At 35.2% G+C, this 11,353-nt stretch overlaps 2 protein-coding genes across 2 annotated transcripts; both read right to left on the reverse strand.

Moving 5' to 3' along the window:
- Nucleotides 1-3,102: 3,102 nt before the first annotated feature.
- LOC123213263 (probable inactive chitinase-like protein LaCIC) lies at nt 3,103-4,726 on the reverse strand. Its single transcript, XM_044632659.1, has 3 exons — nt 4,264-4,726; nt 4,026-4,167; nt 3,103-3,657 (listed from the first exon to the last, which is right to left on the reverse strand). Exons 1-3 carry the CDS (start codon nt 4,670-4,672, stop codon nt 3,264-3,266), a joined length of 945 nt encoding a protein of 314 aa, XP_044488594.1. The 5' UTR covers nt 4,673-4,726; the 3' UTR covers nt 3,103-3,263.
- Nucleotides 4,727-7,894: 3,168 nt separating this feature from the next.
- LOC123214311 lies at nt 7,895-8,410 on the reverse strand. The gene has a single exon (XM_044634069.1). The coding sequence runs from the start codon at nt 8,408-8,410 to the stop codon at nt 7,895-7,897; it is 516 nt and encodes a 171-aa protein (XP_044490004.1).
- Nucleotides 8,411-11,353: the final 2,943 nt, after the last annotated feature.

Below are 11,353 nucleotides of genomic sequence, written 5' to 3' on the forward strand. Positions count from 1 at the left end.
TAGTAATGAATAATTTATAGAAAAAATAAATATAGTACAAAATACGAAAGACATATCCCAAGCAAAGTCATAGAAGTCTCAAAACAAAGCACAAAGAGCACACAGGCTCCCAAAAAACTAAAATACAGAAAGCCAAAAAATGACAACAAGAGCAAGAATGATCGAAACAAAGAAAATTAACTAAATAAGTGTCAAATAGCCTGATACTATAGTGAGACATCGTATTTGTGCCCTATGGAAGTGATCCTGGCACGAACAACCTCACAGATATATGAAATAACCTCCCTATAGTGCCTACGAGCCTGATAAAACTCTCAATTATTCCTCTCATACCATAAAAAGTAAACAGTGGCAGACAAGGATAACTTGGAAAGAAGATGCCCAAAGTCCTTTCTCTACCTAAGGTGCAAAGATGCCCAGTGTACAACGAAGGACTAAAAGATAGTTGGTCATGCCTAAAGGGTCTTAGCTTTTATTTCCCCCCATACAATAGCAGAGAAATCACAGTTGAAGAAAAGATAGTCATAAGTCTCCGCAGCTGATTCACACAAAGCACAAACTGTAGAACCCAAAATCCCATAATGCCAAAGGTGATCCATGGTATGGAGACGATCTATAGTGGCAAGCCAAAGAATAAAGGAGCATCGTGGAACGAGACCTGAGAACCATAGCAAATAGTGCACAGAAGTAACATCTCTCCAAGCCTGTAGCATATCCCACACCAAGTCTATTATAAACCTACCATAATAGTGGCCTTTCTAGACAAGGTGATCAAACACTCTAGGACGTAGATAAATACATATGGAATCCTAAATCTATTGAAGCTCAAAACCGCTCAAAGGAAAGACCCAAAAACTATCATGGATCATATCAGAAACCTTAGCATCCAAGGGAGTCCAATAGCCGATAAGACTTGAAAAGAGAAAAAAATCACATAAGCGACCTTACAAAAGCCAATAGTCAAAATTATACACTACAATAATTATTGTAGTCTATCTTGTACAAAGATTATCAACATTATATACGTCAAGTGTTGATAAGAAATTGCATTAACGATTTGGTGCAAGAAGGAACACATAAAAATATCTCATTTATCTCATAATTTTAATAATGGCTCACAAAAAATGACACCAAAAGCATTAAACAACTAATCTTCAAGTAGTTTAGAGACCGGTTCAGAGCCTTTCTCTTAAGGCTAGTTTATCTTCAAGGCTAGCACACATTACTCAAGTGAAGTACTACTCCTAGAACTCAAACTAATATCCTCGATGTTATTCAACCAACATGCGATCTTGTTAATTTGCTATACACTACAATAAAAAAGCCCAATTCCAAAAGGGAAATAGTTGTAGATACATCCACATCCATACCACATAGGAAGACTCCTACTGCTTGCCTTCAACCTCAATGAGAATGACTAACTAACTGTCAAAGCTCCCAATTGAGATCCCCTGTCATTCATCAATGAAAAGCATTCTAGAGTACTAGATTATTTGTCAAGCTCCATCAAGGAAACACTTTAGGCAAATGCTTGTAATTTGTAAGGATTACAAACCTAGTAATGATTCAACCATGGTTGATGACAGGATAAGCAGCCAAGCCTACCTAAGCCCAAGGTCACCAATGTACAACCACTTGAATGTTCATCAAATCTTTTTAAAAAATCAAACCAACTATGCCTCAATGCTTGTTCCTCCTCAAGATGTGGAATAGACTTTCTTTGTATGTAGTTCGATCTGTCACTCTATGTCTAGAGCTTGCTTATTGTCTGGTTACAATAGGTAAGATGATTGAAGCCAACTACATGGTTCAGAATGACATTTAGTGGATAATGCATACAAATGTTAGGAGCTAGCCTTTTATCTATAAGATAACATTCGCTTGGTATGCCAAGACATTGGTGCTTGAACTAACCTAAACTTTCCTAATGAAACAAGTCATCAAACCTATAAACCAAACGTACATGACCACTTAAATACCCATTGAGCCTCTTAAGAGAAGGTGGTTAATGCATCTCAACTCAAATCATGTTAGGAAGCTTTGTTATGTCTCTAGACGCCTTGATAGCAAAAACTAGTAAGATAAGCATCAAAGGAGGAGACATCCCCCCATCCATCTAACGACAACACTTGCCAACTTTTATTCAATAACTCCTAGTTTGTCAACAACAGAGCGAGCCAATTCAAAAAGAAAAGTTTTTGGAGAACAACAATGAGATATTCACAAAAGACTTAATGTTAAGAAGTTCCAGAAAGATCCCACCTTGTATAGCAACTACACTTTGATCACTCCTATTGGTCAAATCAATACGACTAATTTTCCACAACCATGAAGAAGACCAAAAAAAAAAAAAAAACCCAAGGGGCCATCCTCCCCAAGTCTTGTTATTCTTCAATTCATTTCCTTTGAGTTTAACAATTTTATGACATTTTAGCCCTTTTATAATTCTTGAATTCAAAATGATCATCAAACTTATCGAATCAATTTAAGACAAAAAGAAAAAAAACTACAATCATCAAATAAATGAAATTTAGAATTAATGTTTGTATAAATACTTGAATGTAACAAACTTCCTTCCTTGATTTCAAATTTTAAAGTTCGAATTTGAGTGCGAGTGTGAAAATAAGAATTTTTAAACTTTGTAAGGTTTGGTTGTGATGTTGATTTGTATAAACCATATGGTTTATATAAAAGGAGGTGAGGGTATTTTAGAAATTATATTTGGATTTTGATCATATTCGTATAACATTAAAGAGTTTGTCAATTTTGTATAAATCCTTTTAATTGGCTAATTCTAAATTACCGTTTTCATTTATATGACAAACCAAACTCACAGCGTTTGTTTTGTGTTTCTAAAAGCCCAAGCACTGTTTTGCATTCTCCTGCGCAGTGTATATAATGAAAGTTAGACCAGCTAAGCCCACATATAAGGGCCCAAAAGCAGGACAAAGTCCTTCTTTTGGCCCAAAGAAAAATAGAACTACATATCTAGTTGTCCAAGTCTTAACTTGAGTAGGCGCAAAGATACACCGAGCCCAAGTCAAATGCACTGCTAAATAATTTCTTTTATAACACTCATCATATAAAAAGTCAGACTTCCCATATTCAAAAACAATAAAAGCTTTCACATTAAGATTTCTCAGTTATAATTTAAACAGTAAAAACCCTTGCATCACTTCAATTATTATATACCCAACCAGAAGCTGGATATGATTGGATTTATTGCAATATGACACAATATTTTGGATACAAGGTTAATTAAGTTACATGGTTTCCACTAATATTCCAGGGCTATAAGGCTTCTGGCCATAGCAGTCAAGATTATCACCATAGCCAATGCCAAGCATGTCACAGTATCTCTTATAGAACCCAATGCGATCCTGAACCTTTGAATCGGCACCATGCCCACATTCAATCCCTCCATTTATTATATTTGTGATCACACCGAATCCTGGAACCCGGCCTGCTGACCGATCAGCACTAGTGGGTTGCCAGTTTCCGGTGATGACATTGTGGCATGATGGCTTGGGTGCCTGCGGGGTCATCCAGAACCACAAGGCTGACTTGAATGAAATCACTGCATTTGTTGCTAGAAGGTCCGGATTGTTTATCAAGTCCACTCCTATCGCATTTCCACACCTCTGATAGTTGTAGTTCCTGGATCACATTAATGTTCAAGTAAATATCGACAATTTTTAGCCAGAAAGTCTTAGATTATACATAGGCATTGTGTTAGCATGTTAATGGTGTTGATTTCATCCTGAACAACTATGACATTCTTAGACAAATCTTATATTGACAAAACATAAAGTAAATGTTGGGCATATATATTTTACATCACTTGAAGATGCTAAAATATGATTAGATAAATAGTTTGTAACTCTTTTAACTGTCAAAATATGTTCTTTGACAGTGGATCAGGCTGTTGAACAAGAGATGTTACGACAAGCAAACAGTTGCTACCTAACATATACCCCACCTAAGCCTTTGTTTCTAGACAAGAAACTAATGAAATATAAGCTTACCAAGAGAGCTGTATAGGACCTCTGCCAAAGTATTGCTTAGGGCATGGATATTTTGGATCACAGTAAGATGATTTGGGTTCCTGTTCTCTGAGAAAGCAGTATCCCCAAGCATAGGGGCCGTCTGGTGCACTTGGCCACCCCCCTATATGTTCATTTGCAGTCAATTAGCTAAACAATTTACAATGTTAAAAGAGTGAAGATAAACTATTATTGAAGTTTGTGCTAAATAAACAGTTACCAGTAGTTTCATGGGAAGTTTGGGCTAAGAAGGCAGCAACTTCTCTTTTGCGTGTGGCAGCATCACCAGTAGTGCCAAAGGCAGGGACGGCCTTTGCTGCTTCTATAAAAGCATCGTAACTGTAGAAGCTCTTGGAGGGGCAGTCATTCCTGTGTTTAAGCATTTGGTCAAAGGTGGATCTAGAAATGACACTGTCAATACCACCGCCGCCACCGCCACCGCCACCGCCACACTGGCTTTGGCAGCCTGTGGTGCAATATTCAGGTGTAGTGCCACACCAACCAAATTGGCTACAACATTGGCCTCCAGGGCAGAGCGCCCCCCCAGCTTGCTTTCCACATTGCTCAGCTGATGAACCTCCTAGTAGAAGAGAGAGCAAGAGAGAGAAAATTGACAACCATAGATTCATTTTCAAGACAGAGGTAAAGTGATACTGTTGATTTGTAAGTGTGTGGATATACTTTTTATAGATATATAAAAATGTATTTATGAGGTCCATGTCTCATTTAACCTACCCAAAAACAGTTACTTCTTTGACTGAAAGTATGAAAAGAAGAGCATCTGGGTATTGGCGGCTATTTAATCTTTTATACCCTTCTACATAAATGCCCATGTAAGAAATTAGATTTAAGCTTTCCTAATATGAGCTCTGATGGGTATAAATTCTTATATGAAATCTCTATTTATTTTAAAATTAATTTGAAGAAAATTACGTAGTAATGATTTATACAAGGATATCCTTGAAGAATATCCATGGTATGTGTCCTTCTTAGAAGAATTTCGAAATCAAATGATTAAAATCTGGTGGCATGAACATGGACTTGATTTGCTTGATGCATCGTAAGTGTTGGTCTACCACGTATCTTGGCTAGAATGCTATTAGATACTTTAGAAATTAATGTAAAGAGCAAATCAACCTTCACCACTTCATTCAATGGGAAAAGTCTTTTGCCCACTCATTCACTTTGATATGAATTGATTGCTTTAGTTCGGCAAAATAACCAAGCTTTTGTTCTTATCTTATCCTTATCTTTATTGAACAAGTCTCACGGTCGGTGATTACAGAAAAAATCATTATGCAAAAACTATCAGGAAATTTATACTTACAATTATGTTATTGATATTTGATGAGAATTTGATAAAATGATAATATGAAAACATAATATTATACCCTTTTATCTATGTACAATCCTCAATTTATTGGGTCAAAAAAAAAATTATGTAGTTACATGACTAGTTATAACGAGATCCTAGTATATTAAATTTAGACATCTAAACGATAAAAATGATTATATTATCTCACTAAAATATAAGATAATAATGCATTCATGTGATGATAAAGGATAAGATTAGAATGTAATCTTGTAATGGTAAGAGATTAAAATAGCATGTTGAGAAGATCATGAGAATGTTTGAATCTATCAAGTCCTACTCTTCTCACAATTACTCTCACTTCAAGGTAATTTACATGTAAGTGACACATGTAGTAATCATATAGTTGGTTGATTCTAATTTAATGTTATTTCCGTATATTTGATTAAGATTCTAATTTAATGTTGTTCCGTATATTTGATTAAGGTAAAGTTTAACTGCATAACAACTATACCCTAATTTCTAAAGTACGAATAAGACTTCAAAAACTCTTCATTTTTAACATAGATAGACGACTTGTACACAATTAGAATCTTTATTTCATGATACATTGTGAAAATTATATTTTCACTTTGAATTTAATATTTTGCATGAGGGTATCATATGCATGTTATGGGAGTTCAAATCACCATAATTTCTTTTTGAGCACAATTTGTATCTCATTAAATCAATAACATGTGTTACTTGTTTAATTTAAACAATTAAGATTACCTTATGCTCAAACCCAGATTGTCTATTAAAACACTTCCAGAGTCCTATTTCGGTTCCTTCTTTACTCTAAAATTTCTTTTTCAACTTTCAAATTCTCAAACAATTCAATGCATGGATGGAGTTGACCATATCTCCTCGATCACCAGCAAGACAAGAAAAAAACCCAGTTTGGCTTTTTTCCTAAATGGAAATAGCAAATTTCTGAACTTGATGAGAGCTTATATAGAATTTGCTATACACGAGTGGTGTTGAAACCAAAGAGAGGCAAGGGCCAATTGTAATCATTATAATTAGTATAATAGCACGTCTTACTAAATTGCATTTTTGTAGATTGAATGCCCTGGATGCTTCCATATGATAAGACTAATGACATTGGAGAGACAGTGATCCACTTCATAAGGCTCTGAAATAACTCAAGTAACATAATTATATAAGCCAACGTTCTGATTTATAATTTAATCATAAATTCCAGGTCCTATACTGATTAAATTGTTGTTCAAGCGGGAATAAGGTTCGTGATGTCGCCTTTATATGTTTTCCAGATGCCAGAAAGGCAGAAAGATTACATGTTACATTATACACCTTAGCAGATGAATGAACAGCAGTTGTTTTAATACTTGAACGTGTGACAATTAAATCCACCAATCGAATCCATAAAGCCAGTCATCTATCTAGGAACAATAGGAATCTTGACACCTCATATGACTAGTTAATAATTGCATATAAATTGCCTTAAATTAAACTTGTTCACCCAATTTACCCTTGTTTGTTGCAGGGTTTAGATTCTGGCAAGTTTTATCTCCAAGCAAAAAGAACTCCACCCAAAACTTTTTGCTGTGAAAGTAAATGATTTAGGGGCAAAAAAAACCTAAAGAAGCAGAAGATAGAATGTCAAAGAAAAATTGTGTTTCATTAATTTGGTATCAACAGGAATATGCAGGTGTATTTCACTGATGTAAAAATATAGAGTGCAAAAATTTTGTAATCTAATTGCTGAGAATGTTGAGAAGAGAAACTCTAGATTTGATCAAACATCTAGCCAATGACTCAAGTTCTTTCTCTAGACCTTGAACGTTCAACTCCAACTATTTAAGTTGGTTTTGGATGTTATCAGATTTGTTTGTCTTGTGAGAAGCCACACCATACAATTCAACATCCACGGTTTCAAACTCATTTATGTTTGTTTCTTCCCATGCTACCCGTTTCCTGTGCATTAGCTTGGAAACTATGCTAAGCTTTGAAGAAGCCCTTGACCCTGAGATAAGGCACAACAATGATTCAGTCACCTTGAAAGTGACTGCTTCAACCTCTCTTAACGTGCTAATTGTGGCGTTTGTCTCATGTACCTCCCTGATTGGAGAGGGTGATAATATGCAAGTGTATTTTTTTTATGTACAATTATAGAGTATCAAAATATTGTGAACTAATTGTTGAGGATGTTGAGAAAACAGATTTTAGTTTTGATCAAACGTTTATTCAAAGATTTGAGTCCTTCTTCAAGATTTTAAACGTTTGACTCCAACTCTTTAAGCTGATTTTGGATGTTATCTGATATGTTTGTCTTGTGAGAAATAATGCTAAACAATTCAGCATCCACCTTTTCGAACACATTTATTTCTGTTTCTTCGCATACTACCCTTTTCGGATGCATTAGCTTGGAAACTATGCTTAGCTTTGAAGAAGCCCTTGGCCCCGAGATTAGGGACAGCAAGGATTCAATCACCTTGAAAGTGACTGCTTCAGTCTCTCGTAACATGCTAATCTTGGCCTAAGTCTCGTATCCCCCACAGATTGGAGAGGAGTTCTGTTGTTTAAGGCATTTCAAAGTTTTCAAGGACTTTTGGATTGTCTTTTTCACTGCTTTCCTGGAGATCAAGTATTTGTTCACCTCAGCTGTAAGTTCAATATTATCACCCCTTCTTCTGCGGAAAATGGATTGAATTCCTTGAACAGATTCTTTTGTTTGCATTAATGCATCTTTAGCAATGCTGCAGATATCCAAGAGTCCAAGAGATCCATTCAACAACTCTTCAAAGGATTGCTTTTGTTGGTGGGACAGGGATAACTGAAGCAACTTATCAACACAATCATGCAACTCTTGAAGGCCATTGATCTCAATGCTGATTGATGATGATGATGTGCAGGTAAATTCAGAAGCATTTAATCTGCTCAAATGCAGATCAACTTCTGAAGTAATTGGGTGAGCTCTAGATGGAAAACTGTTAGAGCAAGTATGTTGAGAAGTGCCCACTTCTCCTTTAATTTTCCTTCCTCCTGTGACCATATGCTCAATATATATTGCAAGATAAGGGAGACAAGAGGAATCTCTTCCACCTATTCAATTAGAAACATGATTTCAGATTTGGATCTAAACATTATAACACAAATTCATCTGATGTCTCCTACCAGCTTCCCAATGTCATATTTCTTTTGCTTCAAAATCATGTTAGTATCTTAATTGTTGTTCATTGATCCATAAACTAATGCATGGACGGAGTTGACCCTGCTTCCTCATCAACAACACAAGAAACAATACAATTTGGCTTGCCTCCCTCTTGGAAATACAATATTTCCGAAACTCTTGAGGGCTTAAATACATCCAGTGCTATTATACAATTTGAAGCGTACGAGTGGTTGTGACACCAGAAAAATGAATAAAGGTGATAGCCAGTTTTCCTCATGTGCATTTACAATATCTGAACAGACACAATTTTCCTGTGGCTTCTAACATGAATGGTCTGGTACACATCATTTACACGGAGCTAATACTTGTTTATTAGATAATCCCTCTAATTCAACCAAATGTTCATGTTCATCAGCACAATCATGCTTAAATGTTCTAAAACGTGTTTAAATTTCATGAATTTTGATATGAATTTGTGGGAGCATAACAAATTTTAAAGATTAATAATATGTGAAATAAATCATGAATTATACAAAAGACATGATATTTAACATGATTCGGCATAAAATTGTTCATATTCATGGATGGGAGAGGAATATAGTTTGACACGAAAATATGACTACAACATGTTATGATATCTCAGAGGAACAGTCTGTCAAAACTTCAAATTATGAATTCTCAAAAAGCGTTTCCCAGGACTCCCCTACATGTCAACAAACTTTGCAATGTTTTTAAATATCTCTTTTTGTGTGAACAACTTGACTCTCAAAATCTTATGTTCATAGGGTAATGGAGCGTGTTCCCGTGAACAATTTTGACAGCATTTTTGGAACATCTTGTTCTATATCATGGATGGTGGAGATGTGTGTTTGATGTCTTTTTAGATTCAAAACTGTGTACTATTATAGATATAGTGGATTGGTTTATTTAAGTGTTGTCTTTGATTTTACTCTTCACATCAAAGATATTTCCATGTTAAATTACAATGTTCATTTTTATTATGTTTGTTTTGATTGTTTGGTATGAAAAAAATAATATTTTAAATAATCGTTTGTTGTCAAATATTTCAATTAAGAGGGGGAGAGTTTGATTTTGCTCATGTTAGTTTGGTTGCTTCCTCCCCCAACAAAGTTCAATGTGTTGCAGTAGAGTGAGCTAAACTTTAGAGCACAAATAGTCTCCCCTGGTTTTTCTTGTGCTGGGTTTTCCATAAAATATGTGTTCGTGTGTGTTACTTATTTTGTGTTTGGTTTATCATATATTCCCCAAGTTTCATAACAAACTAGTATCAGAGCATTTGGTTGTAATGACTTATACATCAGCATCATCTTCTAAGGCTACCATTGAGAAGTTTGATGTTGCAGTAAGCTTTTCCAGCTGGCAAGTCAAAATGTTGGTAATCTTGTCAAGAGAAGGTATCAAGAAGGCGCTTCGAGGATAAGCAAATAAACCCGAGAATATGGATGACAGTGAATGGGACAATATGGATGACAGTCTTTTCATTTACCCAATTATGTTTAAGCAATAATGTACTCCAAGAGATTCTCAAAAACGCATGACTGTCGGAGTCTGGAGGAAGTTGGAGAACAAGAACATGAAAAAATTTCTGACCAGTAGGTAATAATTAAAGAACTGTCTCTATACACTGCGGATGTTAAAAGATGCTTCATTAAATTCACATCTGGCATAATTTTCTTCCATTATAACAGATTTAAGTAAAACTGATGCGAGGATTGAAGATAAGGATCAATCTTTTTGTTTTTTTGTTTCATTGCCTACTCCTATGAAAGTTTCATAGACAATATGATTTTGGCAGAGACAAAATCTTCCTGAAAAGAGTTTAGTCAAATTTAGAGACAAAAGAAAAGACAATATGATGAAGCAAATATTGCAAATGACGAGATTAATGAGTTGTTTTGATTTAGTAATGTTGAGCATAAATTTAAAACATGTTGGATTATGGACACAGAAACCTCACAAAATATGACACCAAACAGGGATTGGTTTTATCACATATGAGCCGTTTAATAGAGGTGTGTTTTTAGGGCATGATCATCTATGTAAGTTGGCTGAAATAAACACAGTGCAAATCAAAATGCATGATGAGACAATCAGAAAATTTAAGGGTGTTAAACACATTCCATATTTGAAGAAAGCTTTGATTTCTCTCGGCTCTCTAGAAAAGAGTTATTTTGAGTTTGGAAGTGAAGATGGAGGGTTTAGTGTCTCTAAGGGTGCTTTGTTGTTGATGTAAGTAGACATATTGATACTTCATGTTTTCTACAGGGTTCTACAATTATAGGATCAATTGGTATTACCACTTTTGTGACCATATGAGCAAAAGCAGGATAGATGTTTTAAGTAAAACAGGTCTGTTGTGCGAATATCAAACGAGGAAGTTGGAGTTTTGTGAGCATCGTGTGTTTAGCAAACAGGAGACTGAGCTTCAGCATGGCTATGTACAAGACAAGAGGAACTATAGACTACATTCAATTAGGCCTTTCGGGTGGGCCAACTCAAGTTCCTTCTAAAGGTGGTAGATCTTGGTACAAGCTCACCTTTATTGATAAGTTGTCCAAAAACATTTGGACTAAATTTTTGAAGAACAGGCAAGTATTTGCTACTTTCAAGCAGTGGAAGAATTTAGCTGGGAAGCAAACTTGAATGTGTATCAAAAGACTTAGAACAGACAATGGGCTTGAATTCTAAAAGAAAAGTTCAATGAATTCTATCAAACTTAAGTAAACTGATGCAAAGATTGAAGATATTGCCTGTTCATATAAAAACTTTAAAGATACCATGATTTACAGCAGACAGAAAATC

This window comes from Mangifera indica, chromosome 4, assembly GCF_011075055.1.
Source record: "Mangifera indica cultivar Alphonso chromosome 4, CATAS_Mindica_2.1, whole genome shotgun sequence".
Taxonomy (NCBI): Eukaryota; Viridiplantae; Streptophyta; class Magnoliopsida; order Sapindales; family Anacardiaceae; genus Mangifera; species Mangifera indica.